Source organism: Sorex araneus, chromosome 1, assembly GCF_027595985.1.
Source record: "Sorex araneus isolate mSorAra2 chromosome 1, mSorAra2.pri, whole genome shotgun sequence".
Lineage (NCBI taxonomy): Eukaryota > Metazoa > Chordata > Mammalia > Eulipotyphla > Soricidae > Sorex > Sorex araneus.
In genome coordinates this window covers 351,661,797-351,685,830 of record NC_073302.1, presented here as the reverse complement: position 1 = coordinate 351,685,830, position 24,034 = coordinate 351,661,797, and the positions used below count along the sequence as shown (strand labels likewise).

Here is a 24,034-nt window from a genome sequence, read left to right as displayed (position 1 = left end):
GGACTCAGACACCACTTCAGTTTGGTTTCTAGACCCAGCAAGCTACGCGACCCCATAAGAGGTCTCCAAGAAGAGAGCCTGGATCTGTACACAGAGGCAGCTCTGCAATCTATAAACATCCCTCCACTGACCTTTTTAGTTCATGTAAATCAGATCAAATCATCAGGAACTATCATTTCAGGGAAAACTCTAGAAATGAGGGAAAAGGCACATGAAGATTATGATTGAATCTGCAGCTACAACATGTAATGAAAATAAAAATAAATCAGCGTAACTTAAGCCCTTGGACTTGTAAGTCCCACGATAAACATTCTGTAATAAATTAGAAACATTCATCACAATAATTAAAATAACCACACAATCAACAAACTGAAGAAAATTAATTTAAAATATAATTATAGGTAGATTGAAAAAAATCTTTGAACAACAGAATTTGGTCAATAGTAGATGAAACCAAGCTTTAATGTGATATTTTTTGGTCCATAATGACATAATTATGCAATTGATATTGATCAGAGTAAGTGAACAATCTCCAGTTTCTCTAGTAAAATTCTGTAAACAACTGAACGTGAGCTGTCAGGCCATCTGACTGCTTCAATACAACTCACAGAGATCAAGCATCAATATTCTTCTAAAACTGTTCCATGAAACACTCGTTTCACAAGATGTAAAAGGATATTATACCATTTTTAAAAGATTGTTAAGTCAAATGTGTTTCAAAAAATGCTATCTAAAATAAAAGGAACCAAGTTTATTCAGTGGAAGACTTAGAGCCTTTAATAAACCAAAAGCTTTGTATATCTCCAAGGCATAATATGGAACATTTCCTAAATCTATTTGACCACAGAACTATGTAGAATTGTGTGTGCTTTATGAGAAATATATATCTCAAGAAATGACTTTCTCAGAGCCTCCTTTGAGAAATGCTGTTTAGATTATTAAAATCACCATCTTCTGCATCACACAGGATCTTTTCAGATTTATAAGTATCCACAGCCTTTCACGCGTTTAATGACTTGAATGTTTCCCTAACACAGCGGCTAGAATCAGATTTGGGCCTGATAAAAGGCGGGATGGAGAGAGTTATAGCTGCTGCCAGCCCGGAGAATGACAGAGACAGGAATCCTAGTGGGCGGTTGGTTTACCAGGGAAGAAGCTTTATCTGCGTGCAACAGCTCATGAATTATGGAACACAGTGCCCATGAAGTCTATTTCCCTGTGCTATTTTGCTGCTCCAAATTCAAACTCTGTCATGCTGTCTTGCTAATCTTTTTAAGTCTGAACTCCTAGGACCTTGTCTATAGGTACCCTCACCCCTGCCTGCACCCTTGCATAATTAGTCCACTGCTGCTGTCTCTGAATACACAACGAGTCTTTTTCTGCGTGTTTATCTCTCTCTGAGGTTGGAATTTAGTTCTGTATTGTACTGAATTAAGGGTTACACAGGGCTCTGGGGTAGAGCTAATATCAAAGGACCAGAAGGAAATTTTAAAGTTCTTTAATCCATCTCCCTGGCCCCATACTGGCTTGACCTCGATCCACATCAGAGAAAAAACTATCATACCCTTTTCTGAAAACTTCCTAACAGTAGTGGTCCCTGGGTAAAGCCTGTCTGGTGTTTCACTTACCCAATTTTATCCCGATCCACTCCCCTGCCCCAACCTTTCACATCAAATGTTACATTTATCTCCAACTGACCTTTCCAAACCATAGAGGGCACACACAGCGAATGTGTATGTGTGAAAGAGACAGGGTGACAGAGAAGAATCTATCCCCTAAGCCTCAATTTCACAGGGTCTTAATATTTATACCAAACTTACCTGTACTTCTGGAGAGAAATTGCTTCAAAAGCCCAAATGAGACTTGAAACATCATTGTGTCTTGAGTGATATCTCCCTTATTTATTTCCACCTTACCACAATGATTTAGTAAGCTTTGGCTGGTTCTGCTTTGTGTTAACATAGGAGATGACCGTTTTTTCAGTTTTAAATAAGTCCTTTGAATTTGTCTGCACTGCTCTTAATGTCTAGTGTAGATTTTACTCTTTCCTCTGCTTTATTTTTCTTTCTAAACAAGGAGAGAGGCAGGCATCATTAGAAGGCTCTCAGGCGGTAGTTCTGACCAGTTCTGACCACACTAGGGAAAGCGAGCAACAATCCTTTGGGCATTGTTTGGTTGGGGGTGATTTTCCACCTTTGACATTTTTCATTGAAGTGATGTTGACTGACAACACCATGTAGGCAACAATATGTGTATCCACTCATTTTGTTCAACACAAAAACATGTAACTATATTTACAGGTAGTTAGCACGGGAAGAAAGCTCAGAGGACTTGAGTGTAGTGGCCCCAAGCAGCACCAAGGTGGCCCCAAAGCCCGCAGCACTGGCAAAGCCAACTATGCCCAGAAATTTGAGTGCTATTTGAGAGCCCTCCACCAAAGATCTAATTCCATCTATAACCATAAAAATGAACATTTTCTATGATTTTCTAGAAATCTGTTTTATTTTATTTTTATTTTTTAATTGAGTCACCGTGAGATACTCAATTACAAAGCTGTTCTTGGTCAGGTTTCAGTCATAGAATGATCCAACACCCATCCTCCACCGGTGTACATTTTCCTCTAACAGCTCCTCTCTCTGTCTCTGTCTCTCTGTCTCTATCTCTCGTCTCTCTGTCTCTCTGTCTCTGTCCAATTGAATTTTAGTGGTAGAAGTCTCAATTAGACCCAGTACGTCCTCAAAGAAATGACGGCACTTTCTATGGCTTCCAGCAGATGGCGCCACTAAAGTGGACAAGTTCCTAGTCTGTCCTTCCCTACGTGCTCCTGCTGTTGAAGCCAATAGCTTTGACGTTGGCGGAGCAATGAAGGCGAGAATTTTCAATCACTCCTCACCCTGACCCCTCCAAAGACAATGCTGAAGTGACTGCCTCTTATGCAAATCCATTGGACTTGGGTTTGACGTTCAACAGGAGAACAAAGGAGCAACAAAGATCAAATGGGGAAGCATGAATCCAAGTAGGGATGGAGGAGGGAGATTTGAAATCAGCCCACTGATCTGACTGCGTCCGGTACCCTTCGAGGTCCGACCCACTGAAGGTCAAACACCCTGCATGTAGATGGCTTTCCAGGAGGAATGCTCCTTGATTTGTCGACATGTCAAATATCGCATTACGGGCTTCTCAAATTATGGTACTGATCTCTTTTTCTTCTCAGAACCTCTAAGCAGGCAATGGGAAATTCAGTTCCCAGAATTTGCAAGAGAGCTACTGAATCTGATACAGATATAAAGGGTAATTGTATCTTTGGTTATGAAAAATATTTCCCAATACATAGTATAACCTCAATCCCCAAATTCTAGCTGTCCTTTCTGTAAAAAAAAAAAAAAAAAAAAAAAAAAAACAACTATTTTTAAATTAGGTGTCTATTGGGAAAGATTTCTAGATCCTTGTAATGAAAGATGCAAAATAACTATGTCAATATCTTCACTATTTACTCTCCATGAACAGACCATAAGCAAAATAATATTCGGTACATAAATTCCATTTTTAGAATTATCAAAAATACATTTGTGACTGAATATTGGTAACAATTACTTTCCCAAAAGAAAATAACCTCTCTTTATTGACCGTGAAATTATTTTAACATTGAACTCGGATCTAACGTCCATTTCCCATCTGCTTTTCCAAAATATAATAAAATAGTCAAGCTAAGGGCATAAATAATGCAATATATCAAGTATTCATTTCAGATAGCAGATTGAACGAAGCATTTACTTCTTTCCCTTGAGAAAACCCACAGAAATGTCAGTGAATAAATTTGTCCACAAGGACAAAGAGAGGAGGGAGAGCCAACCCTCGTGAAATATTGGAAGCCAGTAAGCAGGACAGGTGCAACCTGTCTGGGAGGGACGTTTGGGAAAATGCATCCCAAATTGGTCGGAGGAAATACTGAGAAGTGCTGCCTGATTTACAGGGCCAACCCACCCTTCCCCTCGTCTTTGGCTAAGAGAGCTGGCTCTGAAATGCGGTGAGTCTACCCACTGACGCGTGGTCTAGACGGTTGCTCAAGAAACAGCTCTTAGGTCCGTCCCAACTCCACAGGAGGGCTGCTGGCTCTTCCTTAACTCGGTGTGAGAATCTGTGCTTAAAGCAGTATCCCTTGCACACTGCAGACCCGGCACTGATCCCCAGCATCCCATATGGTGCCCCAAGTGCCGCCACAAGTGATCCCCAAGCCCAGAACCAGGAGAAAAGCTCCAAGCACTGCCCACATGGCTCCCAAAACAAACCAAACATACAGATACAAGCCGCCCAATCTGGAAATAACAGGAATTCTATGAAAAAAGAAAACAGATTATGAAATAGTTCAAAGACACCTCATAATTTCCAGGCGGGGAAGCTTACCAAAGGTCTAGTGCTAGTGACAAAGAGACTGAGAGTCAGCCAGGCACTGTGGCATTTGAGGACAGATGTAGCATGATGCTCTGACAGACTCGAGACCAGAGACTGAAGTGTTGGGTTAGGAGCAAATGAATCCATTTCTCCAAACACCTAAGGGAAAACTGTTTTAGTCCAGAATTTTATAACAATCTGGTCTAGTTGCCTTTGGTGACATAACAAGTTTGAGTGGTTTGAAACAACAACAATTATTGTGTCTCACAATTGGAAGGTTGGGAATTCCTTGCCCTCCAGGTGACATTAGCCATACTTACTCAAACTAGAGTGCTTGCACCAAGCTAGATGGTCTTCCAGGAGTGTGGCCTAGAATGCAGCAGCAAGAGGGGTGTGGTGAGATAAGCCCTATTCCTTTTCTTAAATAAAAATGGACTTTGATTTTCAGCTTGTCTGGGCTTATATCAAAAATAAATAAAAAGTAGATTTTTTATATTCCTTTATCTCATTTCTCTTATTAGTTACATCTTGTATTAGTGTGGTACATTTGTTAGACTAAAGTGGCAATATTGATATGTTGGTGTTTTTTAATTTTTTATTGAAGCAACATCATTTTATAAGACCATATATGTTTTAGGGGCACAATTTTATTTCTTTTCAAAATGTATGTTTATCATATGTACCACCACTAAAATGCTCTTACCCCAACACCTCATTCCATGCCCCACTAAACTTTCACCCCACATCCACACTTCCCGCCTACACACTCCCCGTGTACATACTTCCCCATGTACACACTTCCCCATGTACACACTGCCCCACATACATCCTTCCCCACATCCACACTCCCAACATACACACTTCCACACATCCACACTCCCCAGGTACACACTACCCATGTACACATTTCCCCATGCACACACTGCCCCATATACATAATTCCCCACATACACACTTCCTACATACACACTCTCCCACATGCATGTTTTGTTAACCTCCATTCTGTGAAGAGAGCACTGATGCTGGTTTCTACTTGACTATTTCCTTTGCTCCCCGAATTCTATATATGGGGATTGGAGAAATAGTATAGAAGGTATGGTTCCTTTTCTTCTGCGCCCTATCATCACTTGTTTCTGAGTTTATAAGAATGAGCCATTCTCTCAGGTGTGAGTGATACCACATTATACTTGCAGTTTGCTTTTCCCAAATAATGATGCACTTTTTCAAGTGCCTGTTAGCCAACTATGTCTCCTTAGTGGAGTCCCTATTCAGATTTTGGGTATTTTATTTTGAGTTCCCTGTAAATCATAAAAATTAGCCCTTTGTTAGATGTATATTGAAAAAAGTTTCTCCCACTCAGCAGGCTGCCTCTTTGTTTTAATGACAGTTTGTTTTTCTGTGCACAGTCTTTGTTTCATAGAGTTGTTTACTTTTGTCTGTCTTGTTATTAGAGTAGAATCCCCAAAGACATCACTGAAGTCATTATCTTGGAGTGTTCTTTCTGTGGTTTCTACATTGTATTTTATGATTTCCAGCCTAACACCTACATCTTTAATCCATTTGAGATAGATTTTGTGCCTGGTGTCAGAAAGTGAGCCAGATTCATTCTTTTGAATACATTATTCTCTTCAGTGAAGAGACATTCCTTTCCAAATTCTATGCTCTTTGTTCTAATGCCATAAATTTACTGTTTATATGTGTGAGGATCTATTTCTGGGATCTCAATTCTATTCCATTGATTTGTGTGTATCAATTTTATTCCAATACCATGTTGTTTGGGTTATAATAACTTTGTTATATAGTTTCAAGTTGGGAGACATGACATGATACTCCATTATTCTTTTATGTCAGTATTGGTTTTGACCATTTGGGATCTTTGTGATTCCATAGGAATTTTAGTAATGTTTATTATATTTCCTTGAAGAATGACATCGGGATTTTAATAAAGATTGCATTTAATCTTTATAATTCTTTGGGCAGTTTGGCCATTTTAGCACATTAAATTCTAGCAATCAATGAGCATGGACCACCTTTCTATCACCTTGACTCTTTTTCTAATTCCTTTAACTGTGGTGTACACTTCAATGTAAAAGTCTTTTTCATCCTTTGTCAAATTTATCCCTAGGCAACGAACTTTATTTTTGATGAGCATATAAATAAGTTATATTTTCCTTATCTTCTGATTTGCTGCTGGTGTAAAAATACAACAGAATTTTTGTTGATGTTTTAACCTGTGTCTTTATTGTATTGGTGTATTATTTTTAATAGATTATAATGGAATTATGCAGGATTTTCTACATTATTATGTATGTGTACATTATTAGGTAACCTAAAAATCATAGTAATTTTACCCTCTTAAAAAATTATCCCTTTTAATTCTTTTTCTTACCTAATTACTATGATCAGGACTTCTAATATGATGTTGAATAATTATTGTGTAAAGATAGACATCCTTATTTTTGCCTGATCATAGAGTAATACCTTTCCATTTCACCATTAAGCATGCTAGTACTGGTTTATAGCATATGGCCTTCACTGTATTCAAATGTTTTCCTTTTACATCCAATTTGTTCAATCTATTTGATATGTAGATTCTGTAGCACTGTAGCACTGTCGCTCCATTGTTCATCTATTTGCTCAAGCGGGCACCAGTAACATCTCCATTGTGAGACTTGTTGTTACTGTTTTTGGCATATCAAATATGCCAGGGGTAGCTTGCCAGGCTCTGCCGTGCGGGCAGGATATTCTCGGTAGCTTGCTAGGCTCTCCGAGAGGGATGAAAAATCAAACTGGGGTCGGCCACATGCAAGGCAAATGCCCTACCCGCTGTGCTATCGCTCCAGTCCATATTCATTAATATATTAGTATTATTTTTATCTTTCTTTTTATTGATGTGCTATGTCACATTGATTCATTTGCATATGTTGAATCATCTTTGCAAGTATGGAATACATCCCACTTGGTTATGATGTGTGATTCTTTTATGTACTAATTAATCTTATTTACTAGGATTTATTGATAACCCTTGTATATCTATTCATCAGTGATATTGGGATATAGTGGGAAGTTGGTTTTGAGGCCATGCCTAGTGGTGTTCTGGGCCAACTCTTGACTCTATGCTAGGGTCCTCCCTTGGTACGTGGGGTACCATGCAGAGTCAGGATCAGACCAAGGCCCCCCTGTGCAGCTCACGCATTCTGTCCTTTGAGCTATCTCTCTGACCCTAGAGATCTTTTTTTTGTAATGTCTCTGCTTTGGGCACCACCAAATTTTTGCCTCTTAAAAAGCGAAAACAATTTCCTTTCTTAAATGTTTGGGTAGGGCTTTTGCCTTGCATGAGGCCAATCCAGGTTCGATTCCTCCACACCTCTCTGAGAGTTCAGCGAACTACCAAGAGTATCCTGCCCGCATGGCAGAGCCTGGCAAGCTACCCGTGGCATATTCAATATGCCAAAAACAGTAACAACAAGTCTCACAATGGAGATGTTACCGATACCCGCTCAAGCAAACCTATGAACAATGTGATGACAGTGCTAAATTTTTTTGGAATACCTTGAGAAAAATCAGGTAATAGGTCATGTTTTAAAGTTTAGTGGAACTCTAATCCTAAATTTTTGTCTCAAGGAAGATTTCTATTACTATTTCATTTCCTTTGCTTGTAAATTGATCTGTTCATCTGTCTATCACTCTTCTACAGTTGTATGATTCAAAGGATTTATCAATTTCTCTTAATTTTCTAACTTGGTGGTGTAAAGTTCTTCATTGCAATCACATGTTTCTCTTTCTGTGGTGCCTGCTATAACATCAGCCTTTTCATTTTTGACCCTGTTTATTAATTTTCTTTGTGTCTAAGTGGTCCCAACTACGTATTTTGATATAGTAATCTTAAATAAAAGTGATAGCACAGCAGGTAGAGTGTTTGCTTACACGTGGCCGACCTGGGTTTGATTCCTCTATCCCTCTTATAGAACCTGGCAAGCTGCCAAGAGTATCCCGCCCGCACGACATAGCCTGGCAAGCTTCCAGTGGCATATCCAATATGCCAAAAACAGTAACAACAAGTCTCACAATGGAGACGTTACTGGTACCCGCTTGAGCAAAATCAATGAACAACATTACGACAGTGCTAAAATACATAGTTTTTTTCTAAGTAATCATAACCATCTTGATAGAATATTCTTAAATGAAATCCATAGTTTGTGTTAGTGTTCATTCTGTCATCCATTCTATGGGTTTTAATAAGTACATTACAAGTATCTTCCACTGTCGTATTAAACAGATTAGTTTCACTATGCAAGAAGTGCCTGAGCTTCTATTTAAAAAGCCCAAGTTCCTGACAACGATGGATATTTTTACTACACCCATGATTTTTTCCAGAGTATTACAGAGTTATGGTCACATGGTAGATAGACTTCCAAATTGACTTCTTCCATTTGACCATATACACTAAGGCTTTCTCCATGTCTTTTCCTGCTCTAATTGTTCATTTCCCTTTGTTCCTGAATAATATTCCATTGCATAAATGATTTGTTTTCCATTCACCTTCTGAAGGACTTTTTGGTTTCTTCCATTGTGTAGCCTTTGATGTCTCCAGCAAGGTGATGAAACTTCATATGTGATAAATCAGAACCCTAGAGTATAAAGTTGCTGGCTTCTTAAAACCATATCCTATTGCTCAAAATAAGCACTGTCTTCAGCTGGAGCAATTATACCTCAGGGTAGGGCACTCGCCTTGCAAGCAGCTGAACTGAGTTCAATTCCTGGCACCGCATAAGGTTCCCTGAGCCCCATGGAAGTGATCTCTGAGTGCAGATCCAGGAGTAAATCCTGAGCACTGCCAGGTATAGCCCATAACAAACAAATAAGTCATCATAGCCTAGGCAAGAACTAAGGTTATGTAAAAGATAATGAATTCATCTTGAGAGTCATCTTTAATCTGCCCCATCAGTCAGTGAGATGTAAACCCTGATGGTTTTTGAGATTCATTTCTTCCCTCCTGTTTGTTGCTTAGTGAGAATTTGATCCATCGTGTCAGGATTCCTCCTATTTAACAAAACAATTGCCTATGACAGAAATCCATTAGAAGTATTGTTACATAGCAATTTAGAAACATCAGAACTCCCTTTTCCTAAAAATAATTAGAATGTTAGGGAGCAAGATTACTGTTCCTGTCATCTTTAGTCTAGTTGTGTCTAGAGTATATTTGCTTTTAAAAGGAAAACGAGAGGGTGTCATCAAGCCAGTACAGTGGGAAGACACTAGTCTTGCACACAACTGACCCAGGCTCAACTCCTGGTACCCCAGGCACTTCAACAAGTGATCCCTGAGCACAGAGCCAGGAGTAATCCTTGAGTACCTAATGTTGCCCCAAAACAAAAAGGAAGGAAAGAAAGAAGAAAATCATTTCAGAACTCTACCATAAAGCAAAAACCCCATCCTTAAGAGATTATAGATAATGGACCAAACATGATGACCTCTCAGTGTCTGTGTTGCAAGCCATAATGCCCCAAAGTAGAGAGAGTATGGGGAATATTGTCTGCCATGGAGGCAGGGGGAGGGTAGGAAAAAGAGGGTATTCTGGGGATCTTGGTGGTGGGGAATGTGCACTGGTGGAGGTGTTTGATCATTGTGTGATTGTAACCCAAATATGAAAGCTTGTAACTATCTCACAGCAGTTCAATAAAATTTGGAAAAATAAGAGAGAGAGCTTATGCGGACAACTTGTTATTACATTAAGAAGTCCTATCAGTTTTATCAGACTTCAAAAAGAATACTGAGCAAAGTCTGAAAATAATAGTGTTTATTAAGATGATTTTCAACAGTTTCCTAAGAAACACTCCCAGAAATTTCCATGGGGAATTTTATAGTCATTTCATTATCTGAAACTTGGCTCAGTGACAGCTCAAGAGAGCTTGGTGGTGCTGTCATCATCATTCTGGGAAGTCATGAGTCCCATCAAAACTTTTACTGCCAATGGACAAAAGGGACAAATGGTTCTGAAGAGCAGACTGCTACTTCTTCATGGCAACACATAGGAGAAAAGAAACAAAGTCAGATTCAAAATAACAAAATCAGCAGAGAACAAGTTGCTCAAGAGACACTAGAACTAGCAAGGGATTATTTTGGAGGTCTTCACACACACATACACACACAAATAATATTCTGATCTTACCATAGTTGGAGGAGAAGTTGGGTCACACTGGGCTGTGTTTAAGAGCTACTCCTGGCTCTGTGTTCAGGGGTCACACCTGGCAATGCCAAGGATCAAACCAGGGTCTGACCATGCAAGACAGGTCTCTTAACTGCTGTTCTATCTCTCCAGATCTTACCACACTGATAAAGGGAACATTTTTTATAGTTATATAAATAATCCATGTAATAGGAGACTTTTCTTTAAGAATTACATAATGACATTGTTAAAGCATATCTAGAGATTTGATTTTCTGAGCTATTATTCACCACATTAAAAAAAATTATAATAAAATGTTTCCTTGCGCGTTCCCCTGGAGATCTCTCCTGCCTGCGGAGAGACAACAGTGGAAAGCACTCCTAATTGGGTGGATTCTGTGAGGGTCCTGACCTGAAATAAGACTAGTGAGGTTAGTAAACAGGGGGCCCAAGACGACACATGCCGATCAAGGGCAACTTTATTAACAGCCATGCTGGTTTTATACTTTTCTTAGCAGGGGGTTGGTACATAAGTTGTCAATCATCAGGGAAGTGTCTTTTCAGACCAAATAAGGAAAGGTTCGGGGTGTATTAGGTGGGCTTACAACATTCTTCAAGAGTAGATTGAGAAATAGTGGGGAGAGGAAGGCAAGGGTTTATCTGGCAGGAGCATCTGGCAGGAGGAATGCACAAGGTTTTTAGAGTAGAGGAAGGTATTCTACTTTAGGGCTTTATGGCGTCTCTTAGTTAACTGCCCTGGGCTACTTTTACCTCTTGAGTTTGGCTATTTCCTTTGTCACAAGGGCACCTTTGCCTCAGGTTATGCAAAGCTGGTAATGGAATTTTCTGGTTTGTCCAGGGTAAAGGTTTCGGGGGTCCTCTTTTGTTCAGGGTCCTGAGCAGTCCCCAACATTTCCTTATACTTTATCCTGTTTCTTTTACTTTATCATGTATGACATTAACTATAATTGTATATTTATTTCTTTGTTTCAGAATTAAAGAAGAGTCTATCTATCTACGCTTAAGGGCAAGAAACCGCTGCAACCACAGGGATTACCAGAATATTGCAAAAAATGGTATGTAGCTTTCCACTTGAACTTTCATCAACATGCCTTTCATCATCTATTTTATTTCACAAGAACCACAAAAGCTAACAGTTACATAACAAGGATCATGGAATGAAATGAACATTCTCCAATCCCAACACTTTTACCCATTCTGAGAGAGAAGTCTTGCTCTCAGTCTTCCATACATGGCAGAGAACAAGGGCAAGTACTGATGCCAGTGGGATCCCAGGGGTCTTCTGTGAAGTGGGCAGGAGAGAGGTGGTAGCCTCAGAAGAGAAGCTGCCATTATCTGTCTATCCACCGCGGTCACCTGGGGAATGGCTAGGGAAATCTAGGACTGATAAGAGTCTGCTGGGGGCATTGTTCCTCACAGGAAAAGAAAATAAACCTAGATCTTACCCAAGCCTTTTGGGTTCTTGCCTTTTTCTCAGAAAAGAATTTCAGGAGAAGATGAGCAGTGATGTTAAGGGATTTCATTTGGAAGGCTTTGGCGGGGAGGGGGGCTGTGGAGGCCAGAGAGAAAGAGAGAGAGAGAAAGCACTAGAAGAGAACGTGGGCTTCTCCGGAGTGAAGGGGGAGTTTCAGTGCTCCAGGACGTTTCAGTGCTCCAGGACACTTCCCAGCTTTAGATATGACAGCACACATCTCAAGAGGGGGATGTGGGTGACACATGTGCTCGGGCACCACGTGTGCTCTGAGTAACACACAAGCTTAGGGCAGCACATGCATGTGCTTCCTTTGTTCAGATTTATAGGGTTTCTCCCAAGCTGCCCCAGGTGGGCTTCCTACCTAGGGAAGCGTCTTTTGCTAGTGTGGATAGAGTTGGGAGGAGTTGATGATCTTCTTTGAAATTTCTTTCCTGGCCTTTGTTCCTGCTGGAGCCCAGCTTTCTCTGGATCTGTGCTGGTGTCAGGTAAAAGGCTAATCAAGCCTTAGTTCCTAAGTGTCCACAAGGTGGGCTTTTGCAGCCTTAGGATTGCTGGTTTTATTCCTCCCCAAGAATTAATTGCCATGGGGGGGGGGGGGGGACCTTCTCTGTCTACCTGCCTGCTTCAATATCATCAAGGCATAAACCAAGGGGCTGGACATTCATCCAGCAGCAAAATTTTAGAAAGGCCATTGGCAGAGCATGTGGAGCTCAGGAGGCCAGAGCTAAAGGGACATTTGCACAAGGCAAAGCACTGTCAAGTCACCGCAGACACTCCCTCACCTGTGGTGCCAAGCTGCCCAATTTCCTGAGTTAGAGGTTTATAACTAATAAAGCAATAGCTTTTATTTTTTGATATCCTATCAAATTTTATTAAGTTTTAATAAGTTTTTGCAAAATATCTTAGCTAATCCTAGCAATAAAAACAAGACAACTATTATTACTATTTTTTTTTAATTCCAGGAAACTACTGATTGCTGTAACTCTGAAGAGTGAGGGAGGAAAAATGAAGGAAAAATTATAATGTACTTGTTAATTACATCACTCAATCCAATTTCAGGTGTATAAAATGTTTCTCAGAACTGAGGCATTGTAACAATATCCAGTGTTACAGCTGAGAAAACAGAGACATAGAAAGATGAAGAGCAGAGTTCCAACTCTGCAAATACTATCTGCATAGGAATTTAGACAGCTCTAGTCTCACTCAGACACACATGAATCCCATATAATTACTGACCTCTGAATAGAATATCTCCGAAAGAGATGTTTCACCTCTGCATAGGAACTCAACCAATCTGGTTATGAATCATAGTAGCTACAAGGTACACAGCTTATTGCACTTTCGCTATCTTGTGAGAAAAAAATATATACATATATAGTGAAACATCTGTGCTGTGCATTAGGTAGTTCTAGAAAGTGACAGCTAAAATCCCTTTAACTTGGAGACTAGTGGGAAGAGGCAGAGAACAGGTCCAGTATATGTGAGATATGTGAGGTTCTGAGTTCAGTCCCTTGGCCCACCTTCCCACCACCAACCTTGCTGCCCAACTCCCACCCCCAGCACCATCTAGCCCAAACAACACCACATTTCTAGATTAAGCAGAGTGTGGCCCTGGCCCAAAACTTTGTTCCCTTTGTGGTCCCTTTGAAAAAATAAAGCTCATTTATTTTGTTTAATAAGACAAACCAATATGACAAGAAAATTCAGGAAATAAGTGAATAGTATTGACTGGTTTCTAGTATCTTTAAAGCAAAATCTAAACAGGTGCGATGGGGGGGAAGCTTGGCAGAAGAAAATCATTATGTATGACAAATTATAGGTGATTGCTTTCCCCCTTAAGAAAGAAAGAAAGAAAGAAAGAAAGAAAGAAAGAAAGAAAGAAAGAAAGAAAGAAAGAAAGAAAGGAAGGAAGGAAGGAAGGAAGGAAGGAAGGAAGGAAGGAAGGAAGGAAGGAAGGAAGGAAGGAAGGAAGGAAGGAAGGAAGGAAGGAAGGAAGGAAGGAAGGAAGGAAGGAAGGAAAACACCCATTAGGAAAGCCTTCACCATCCCCGGGAGTACCCGTGGACCAGGGGGAGGCAGCCACGGTGTCCCTCCAAGGCACGGCGTCCCTCCAAGGCTCCCCGCAGCCCAGCGCCCTCTGTTCAAAGCAGCGTGTCTGTCACAGGACCCAGAACTTCAAGCCAACAGCACTCTCTACCTACACTGAATGTACTCATATTTTGTAAAATTGTTTAAAAAGAAAGAAAAAGAAAGCAGGCTGATTTATAGTAGATGCTTTCTTCCTTTTGTGGTAGATTGTCTTGACATCATACCTATAAGGCTCAGATTCTGGAGATGAAAAGAAGATGGGAGGGGAGGAGGCACTAATCAGGGGGAAATGCACATCAAATCTTGATCAAACCTGAGGCTCTGTCAGTCTTTTATCTAATGAACAGATGCCAGGAGTAGGGGAGGGATTGTTTCCCTATTTTTCTTTCACATTGCACTTCTTAGAAACGCATGAAATGCATACCTTGTCTCAAGTAAGTTTTCTTTTTTTTTTTCTTTTTGGGTCACACCCGGCAATGCACAGGGGTTATTCCTGGCTCTGCACTCAGGAATTACTCCTGGCGGTGCTCAGGGGACCATATGGGATGCTGGGAATCGAACCCGGGTTGGCCGCGTGCAAGGCAAACGCCCTACCCACTGTGCTATTGATCCAGCCCCTCAAGTAAGTTTTCTGAGGATGCTTCTTAACTATTTTTCTAAGGATGTAATTCTAAAAGGCTTTTTTTTAGCCTTTAATAGTTACTCATTATTTAATGTCCTGATTTTATTCTCCAGCCCCTCATCTTATCTGCTGTTCCATTTCTTTACTGTGGATTTTCTTTTGATATTATGCAGCCTGTAACCCAACCTGTGCCAAGTTATTCCAATTACTCCCCAAGGTTTTTATTAGTTATAGGAAAAGTCAGCTTTCTGCAGGCTGCATATTTATGACTACACTTATCTTTCAGAACTAGAGAAAAAGAAAAAGGAAAAAGGGGGGAAAGGGATCAAATGGAATTTTAAAACATTCCTTGAAAAATGTGTAGTAAGAATTAAAGGAACAGCCCCAGTTTTCTTCTGGATAACTCTACATGTAGAACTTCCAGAAAGTTGGGGGTGGGGGTTGTGTTAAAGATGCCTCCATCATGAATGATTGCCAGTGTTAATGAAGTACTTTAAAATAGACAATGTCCAATTATCTTTATTTCAAGTACTGATGTCCTGGCATGCTGTCTTCTCTCAAAGGCTCCCCTTTATTTGTCAGACATTCGGAATGAGGCCTGGAGAACAGAGTCCCGCCTCCCTCCAGGGGTCCTGGAGTCACTGTCCTAGACAAATCACTTCATTTCTCTGGACTGTTTTATGTCTGTAAAGTGGGGATCAAGTTTCAATGAGCCTAAGAGCCAATGGTGATAACAGAGCTTCATTCTGTGCTATCTAGACAAGCTCCTAGTGGCCAATCTTTGTGGGGTTTGTAGGTGAAAGTCAGCCCGATGAGTGTCCCTTTTCTCTTAACACCGGTGTCTTCAACTATATCACGTGACTGTGGAATTCATCCCCAAACAACTGCTGCATTGATCCAGATGGGGTCCCTCTGCAGACCATAGTAGTCCTTAGCCTTGAACGTCAGTGACTGTTTTTAAGTTGACTGTGGGAAATGTGATGCTTCTGAAAGCTCATTACTGTTATTAACTAAACTTACCGGTCATTTACTAAAATTTTGGGAGGAAAAATACAGCTTTTCAGAATTTGATGGAAGAAACAAAGTGTATTTGTAAAATTAAAATGAATGTAAAAGCACAATGTTCAAATGGAAAACTACTCCCAGAGTTAGAGGACAAAAACAGAAGCTTCTGGGATGGGGGTCTCCGGGTTTCTTGGCCAGCAGCAGGAAAGAGAGAAAAAGGGTGGGTGAGGAAGAACAGGTGTAACCCGGGGTATCTGGTAGGAAGAAAGGGGCTAGGCTGGAGAGTCGGGAGTGAAGAGAGGGGTGAAGAGGTTGGTTGCTGTGATGAGAGACAGTAGTGAGGGTGGACGGGATGAGTCATGAGTGGAGGGCAGAGGAAGCCCAAAAATTGGTGAAATTGGTGTAATTGGAGGGTGGATGAAGAAAGCGTCTCAGACGCAGAATGGAATGGAAGGCAAGGGCAGGGGTGATGGTGGAGGTAGGAAGAGTAAAGGTGGGTAGGACAGAAAGGGGGAGAAAAGAGTCCCCGGCTGCTTGGTGCTCTAGAGCTCTAGAATGCGGTGAGAGAAGGTGGCTAACGGCAGTCTAGACACGGATGCGGGCTCTTGTCTTCTCCCTCGCAAAGACCATCACTCCCAGGGTTTAGACCCTGGCCTGGCTGTCAGGTAGCCGGGCGGTGAGGAGGCTCTGGGCTGTCATAGATCCGAGATCTCTTCCCACATCCATGCCCCATGAGGCATCCTAGTGTGACCCTTGAGCCTCTTGCTCTGTGGGACTCAAAGGTCAGCCCTGTGCACCTAGCCTGAGCTCAGCTGAGCCCTGCAGTGCCCACTGCCCACCACACAGCTCCTGTCACACTGCCTCCCTGCAACTGGGCCACGGGCTTGACTCACTCAGATCGTGCCCCACCGTCCCCCCCTCCACACACACACTTGTTAGTGCCCTAGCCCTGAGCTCAGCCAGCTGCATACAATAAGGGCCTGTCCACGGACACTCGGCCCTTCCGCAGGTGCTGGATTCCTGGCCAGCCCTTCTCTGAAGCCTGCAGGTGAAGGGCAAGGATGCCCCGACACGGGGAGTCTGCAGGACGGGCTGGGGCTCTGCAGCCTGCTCCAGCTTTCATTTAACTTCACAGTTCGGGGAAAGCAAATCCATCCAGCAACTGGGATGTGGAATCCACTAATGGAGACTTGGGGGTGACTAACAGAGGGTCTGTTTCAGGCTGCACACTTGCTCCAAGAAGGAAATAAGGAGGACCAAGGGGCAGGCATAGAAGACCCCATCTCTTAAGCAAGTCCTGGGGTCAGGGCCTGGCTATTGTTCCCTGCCTGTTGTTTGTGGCTGCTTCCTTTATTAACAACTCTCAGAACTCACATTTAACCTTTGAGGAAAAGAAAAGCACACACAGTAATCTTTTGCCAACCCGAAACCTCCGTGGTGTGCAAACCTCACAAAAGGCGAGCTGATACTTCACTTAAAGGGCAGAAGGAAAACAAATACAGTGGGGTTTAAGATGTACTTTTAGGTAAGCAAAATTTCCTAAGGTTGTTTGCTTTCCTGAGAAACAAGATGGTCTGCATTGTAAAACAAACAGTTCCAGGGCCTGAATCTCCTCACCCTCTGCTGACCATGCTCCTGGGCAGTTGGGGCCGCTGTCCCCAGGAACAAGGGTCTTTGCACTCGCAGCCATCCCCATTTTGCTCCTGGCAATTCCATTTTTGTAGTGTTTGTATTAAAATAGTTTTTATTGAAAAAAATTCACTTAGAAAAATAAGAGAGGAAAGGAGAGGCAAAAAATGTCTTCAAGAGAACACGCCAGTGGGGCTGAAGATAGTCCCTTGGGTAGGGCATTTGCCTTGCATGCGGCCTGCCAGGATTCAATCCCCAGCATCCCATTTGGCCCCCTCATATCTGCCCAAGTATAGAGCCAGGAGTAAGGCTGGGACCCAAAAACAAAATGAGAGAGAGAGAAATGGAGGGAGAGAGGGAGAGAGGGAGAGAGGGCGAGGAGAGAGAAAGAGAAACAGAGAGAAAGGGGGAGAGAGAGGGAAGGGGCATGGGAGAGAGAGGGAGAGGGAGAGGGAAGGAGAGAGAGAAGACAGAGTTGAGAGAGCAAGCCTGTTCCTGGTTGTTTTGTTTTCAGAAAGTTGAAATTCTCAGGGAAATTCTTCCTCCGGGTCCCAGCTCCACCCTCTGCAGCCACCGTGGGTGCCCCCACTCCCATGGGTGAGTGAGCAGGGACCGTGGAGATGCTTCCATGCGGTGAGTGTGCCGGTGCTGACAGCCTCAGCCTCCCCCCCACCCCCTCTATCAAGACTATAGAGCCAGGAAGGCATGAGGTTGAAAGTCCAGCCTGGTCAACCTCATGCCTTCCTCGCCCACCTCTCATTCCTGAACCTATCTGGGAATGAAGGAGAATCTTCCAGATCGAGAAGGGGAAGGGACACAACTCCGACGGGCCTTTGGAGTTCACGCTCAGGTCATCTACAGGAGAGTGTGGGACTGCTGTAGTGGGGTGGCTTTCCAGGACTTGGGAGGGGGCAGTGCAGGCCTTGCATAGAGGCATGAAGCTCTGTTCCTCCCCACCCCCCATACACACACACTTCGAGGAACACAGCCCCTGAGCACCACCAGGTGGAACCCCACAATAAAGAGCAAAAGAAAGTTAGGTGGGAAATGGGTGAGGGAAGAGGAGGCAGCAGGGAGCAGTGGGTAAGTGGGGAGCTCCCCTCTGGGGGTCCCTCCCCGTGCCTGCACCCCGTGGCTTTCTCAGCTGCTCTGATACATCCCACTCAAAGTGAATCACTCCAGTGACCTGCCAAGAACTCTCCCGTGCCTGTCTCCCTCAGGTCAACACAACTCAAGTAACACACCAGGGAAAATCAGAAGTGAGCTCCAAGTTCATGAGGATGATTCCCCTCCCCCCATGAAATGTGCTGACTGGGGAAGGGCCACACCTATAGTGCTCACTCAGTGGCCACTCCTGCCAGGGCTGGGTGACCACGTGTTGCCAGGGATCGAACCAAGACCTTCACACACAAAGGCTGATACACCTCTGTGAAATCTCTCTGGCTTTTGGCTGATATTCCTGAGTGACAAACACTGTGAGGGGCACAGGGTGAGGAGGGGCTGAGATGGGGGCGGCAGACCCACCACACTCAGGCTGGATTCAAGGCTTGACACTCACTGGCTCTGTGTCTGCTTTCTGCGCTAACACACACTTTCCCTCTGTGGGAAATCATGGACTTAAACTGGAGAAATCAACTCCCCTCTCAGCCCTAGACTCTGAAGCTCCCAATCAGCCCGGCTAACATGCCCGGCTCACTTCCAGTCAAAATGTCTTGATTTACCTTTTAATCTTATTTGTTGCTGTTCTATAAAAGTTAAGAGACTGCATAATTTTCATGGAGCCAGCTCTACAGTCCCTTCACTGTCACTTGATGGGACCGAAAGCATTGAGCAACCAGTGTCCTGAGTGTGTCAAGGACAGAAAATCAGCTGCTTTGTAATGCAGCCTCCTGCCTGCCTCACCAGGAGATCGTGGAGGACAGCTGTCCAGGGAGAAGTGACTCCTCCTCCTTGGACCAGGAACCCAGTTCTTGTGGCCAGCAGAGTGTTCGGGTCCACACCTAAGCCACTGATGCAGAAGCTGATCTCAGGCTTTAGTACTCCGCCCAAGGGGCCAGGGAGGACGAGCTTGGGGAGCTGAGCAATGGACAACAGAAGGGCTGATGTCCGGAAGATGTTCATTTTTTAAAAGAATTTTATTGCATGTTTTAAGTTGCTTTACAACCCTTTCATTTTCTTTTTCCTTAAATATTTCTTCCTTGGGGAGAGGAGCAAGAAAGGGGATTTGGGACACACCTGGTGGTGCTGGGGGCAACTCCCAGTTCTGTGCTCAGAGTTTCTCCTGGCAGTGCTCACAGGCCATGTGGCACCAGGAATGGAGCCGGGGCCTCCTGCACGTGCAGCCTCGCTAATCCCGTGGAGCTAGCTCTAAGCCCCTTCAATGTCTCTCGATGGCACCAGAAGCATTGAGCAACCAGTGTCCTGAGTGTGTCAGGGACAGACTGGACAAGGGTCTGAGGCTGGGCAGCTGCCCTGCAGGTGATTTTCCGGTGCGCACCTCCTGTTCCTGGCAAAGGCAGCAAGGGCAAGGCAGGGCATCTACCTGGCACAGAGAAGGTGACCATGATGGAGACCTGAAAGCCAAGCCAGGGAGTTAACTTTATTCTGAGTTGCTGGGTCTCTAGCCCTTAGCCACATCCACCAGTCTAGAAGGAAGTGAGAGGCAGAGGCAGAAGCATGAACCTTGTCTGACTTGGGGCCAGGGAGTCGGCTCAAAGGACTAGAGCTCACAGCTTGTCTGAGGAGGCTCCTGGTTTGATTCTCAGCCCCACTTCGTCCCCCATGCACCCCAGTGGTCCCCAGTAATGTTGGGCCTGAGAAGCCCCATGCCAAGTCAGAGTGATCCATCCCAGGCCACCGAGCCCTACGTGAGCAATGCGTCTCCTCTCCAAAAAATAGAAAAAGTATATTCTTAAAGTTTTTTAAACTATGGGTCTTCCACATGCAAGGCAAGGGCCTAACCCCTATCTTTCCAGTTCCTAATCTGTTTTTAAAACTTATCCTGGGAGGGGCTTGAAAGAGGGTACGGGGGATAAGGGCTGGCCTTACATGAATGACTCTGGTTCCATCCCTGGCACTATCTGGTTCCCCAAACACTTCCTGGTGCAACCATTAGCACAGAGCTGGGAGTAACCCTGAACAACACTCGGTGTGGCCCAGTCTTATCCCCACACCCCTCAAAAACAATGAGTTTGGTCCATTTGGTCCCTGACATTACAAGGCTTCATTGGCATCACTGGATGCAGCCCTGGGGTCCCTGCACTGCTGCAGAGGCCTGAGAGATCTAAGTTGACTGGGCGAATGAGGCCTAACTGTGAAGCTCGTGCCTGGCGTGCATGTGTCCTGGGTTCCAGCAGGCTCTCCGTACTCCACTTCCTGTGCACAGCTCCTTTGTTGTAAACTGGCTGGTCACAGATGGGAGCGTCTACCTCTGTGCTTTCAGGTCTAATCCATCAGTCAGATAGTCGGTCCTTCCAGTCCCGTGCTGCATCAGCACCAGAGTAGAGTTTCAGGTCGGGCAAGGCGATACCTCTCAGTTTCCTATTTCTTAAAATGTTTTGGGGTACTCAGGGTGTTTTTTGTTTGTATATAAATTTTATTAATGGCCATTCTAAATCCTTTAAGAAGGTTATTAAAATTTTAATGGCAGGTACATTGAATTTATATAATAACTTAGGTAGGATGGTCATTTTAGGCAAAGTTGATTCTACTGATTCATGAACTTAGAATATTTTTCCATTTCCTGAGTATCACCTCTATTTCTTTTATAGGTGATTTAAATTTTTTAAGGAATAGTTCTTTTCAATATTTCATTGAGTTGATTATTAGACACTTGATTTCTTCGGACACTTTTAATGGAGTAGTCTCCTGGATCCCTTTCTCTTCTAGTTCATATTTTAGCATATAGGAGTGCGACAAACTTCTGTGTATTGACTTTGTAGCCTGCTTGCTACTTTGCTATACTAGTTCATTATTTCTAAAAGTTCTTTAGTGGAATCCTTTTGGTCCTCTATGAATATTTTTATGCCATCTGAAAATAGTCATATTTCAACTGATTCCTTTCCAAATTGAATCCCTTTTATCATTGCATGAGGACAAAGCAGGTTTGAATCCCAGCATCACAAGTGCTCCCTGAAGCACTGCTTGGAGTGATCCCTAAGCACAGAGCCAGGAGTAGGCCCAGTAGATGTTCTAAGCAGAGGAGATGTAAGGGAGCTATGTGTCTTCCTGTTGCAATTTAAGAAACTTGATAGAGAGTATTTTTTCTTTGTCAACAAGCCAAAGAACTATTGAAGAATTTTCCTTTCACCAGAGAAACATCACCATTCCTCTGGTTTTACCCCAGGCAAGAAAAAATGTTAATGCCATTTCAGAGTTCAGGCAGTTCATTGTGTTTTATCCAGGAATTCTGCCAGGACCATTGTTCCCTGGAGCATGAAGCTCCAGAACCATCCATCAGCAGGGTGAACTTAACTAGAGTCTTGCTGCTATTTTATTTCACTGATCGCAATAATATTAAGTGCTATTTGTTTAGTTCAGCCCACTTTAATAAAGTGCCACAGCTTGGGTGGTCTATAAACAGTAGGCATTCATTTCTCACAGTGCTGGAGGCTGTTGTTTGGGATGCGGGGTCCCATGCCATGGAGTTTGAGTCTGTGCCCTCTCTCTCTCTGCTGCCTTCTTTGTATCCCTGACCTAGCATGACAGGAAGAGGACGAGAGAACTCTCTGACCAAGTCTCATCAGGGTGCCAATCCTAATCCAGGGAGCTCTGATCTCCTGAACCAGTGAGATCTCAAAGGTGCAACCTCCAGGTACATTCACAGTGGGTTTAGATTTCTGCATAGGAATTTTTTACAGACCAAATACTCAGTACCCCCTTTAAGCCCTTTAAGTATGCTAAGTATAATTAAGTATACTACTATACTAAATACCACACACACACAAATATATATAAATACATATATATACATATATATATATATGTACATACACTTTGAATCCACAAAGCAACACTTTTTACAGGAGAGGAAATAGAAGCCCAGAAAAGTTTAGTGACTCGCCCTTGTTGGTGGTAGAGATTAAACTGTGTCACCCTCCCTGGGAGTTCCTGCTCATGAGGATGTCAGACTGTGCCTCTGGCAGGTTTTCCCCTCTTGTGTCTAAGACAGATCATGAGACAAACCCTGCCCAGGGAAACTGGGCAGAACTAAATGTCCAAACCAAGCATCCTGTGCCAGCACTCTATCAAAAGATCTTAGGAAGATGTCAATACAAGAAAAAGAATGATGAAGACACAAGTTATAAATGGGTGTTAATCAAGCCTTGGCTGCATCCAATTCTGTACACAGGCATAAAATTCATGTTGTTTATATGCTCTCCACCCTGTCACCCCCAATTCTGAGAAAATTTTGTTCCTTTGGTTCACTGAGCAACTGCTGTCATACTTTTGCCCCAAAATGAGTAGCTTGAATTTATTCAGAAGGAAACAAAAACAAGCCAAATTAAAGGATAATGTATTATTTGCTAATATAGCCTTCCAGTGTGTCAGAGTTCTGGAAGACAAAGAAAGATTAAGGAACCAACCAAATTAAAGAAACTAAAGAAACTTGAAAGTGGTGCAATGGTTTAGGCACCTGCCTTACATGCCTCAGGTCATGGTTCTGAATCCTGGGAACTGACGTGCACCCAGGGCAATCCTGGAACAGCTGCTTGAGTCTGGTCACTCTGATGTCTGCCACCTCTAGAATCACAGTGATTTCCAGGGGTACTACAGTCAGGTGTGTGAGTGCCACAAAAAAGAGAAATGATCTGGTGAGCAGTACAACAACAAAAAATGTGCAAATGCCATCACCAATTGCATGCAGAGCCTGGGGAGTGACCGAGTGAGCACCACAACCATAACTTAGGTACCCAACTCAGATGGCATGCCCTCAGTGAGCACTGCACAAGCACTGCAGCAAGAGGCATGCAAAGTTGGTGAGCAAGACAGTTGAGTGTGCAAGCACCACCACCTGCCGTGTGACTCCACCAAAAACCACAGCCAGCCATGGACACTGCTCATGGTCACGCTAACGTCAACAACAAAGGGAAGGAAGGGGGGTAAGCATCACCAGGAGTGACTCCCCAGTGCAGAGTCAGGAGTAAGCCCTGAGCACCAATGGGTATGGCAGAAAGAAAGAAAGAAAGAAAGAAAGAAAGAAAGAAAGAAAGAAAGAAAGAAAGAAAGAAAGAAAGAAAGAAAGAAAGAAAGAAAGAAAGAAAGAAAGAAAGAAGGAAGGAAGGAAGGAAGGAAGGAAGGAAGGAAGGAAGGAAGGAAGGAAGGAAGGAAGGAAGGAAGGAAGGAAGGAAGGAAGGAAGGAAGGAAGGAAGGAAGGAAGGAAGGAAGGGAGGGAGGGAGGGAGGGAGGGAGGGAGGAAGGAAGGAAGGAAGGAAGGAAGGGAAGGGATTAAGAAGGGAAGGAAGGAAGGAAGGAAGGAAGGAAGGAAGGAAGGAAGGAAGGAAGGAAGGAAGGAAGGAAGGAAGGAAGGAAGGAAGGAAGGAAGGAAGGAAGGAAGGAAGGAAGGAAGGAAGGAAGGAAACTAAAGAGACAAGAAATCAAATGTGATATACTGAATTGAATCCTGGCCCAGAGAG

At 43.2% G+C, this 24,034-nt stretch overlaps 1 protein-coding gene across 1 annotated transcript in view; it reads left to right on the top strand.

Annotated features, from left to right (window-relative positions):
* Positions 1-24,034, top strand: part of AOAH (acyloxyacyl hydrolase) — a 266,187-nt gene that overhangs the window by 173,788 nt on the left and 68,365 nt on the right. The window contains exon 13 of the mRNA XM_004606887.2: positions 11,554-11,636. Coding sequence (XP_004606944.2) covers positions 11,554-11,636 — 83 coding nt within the window. The remainder of the gene's footprint in view (positions 1-11,553; positions 11,637-24,034) is intronic.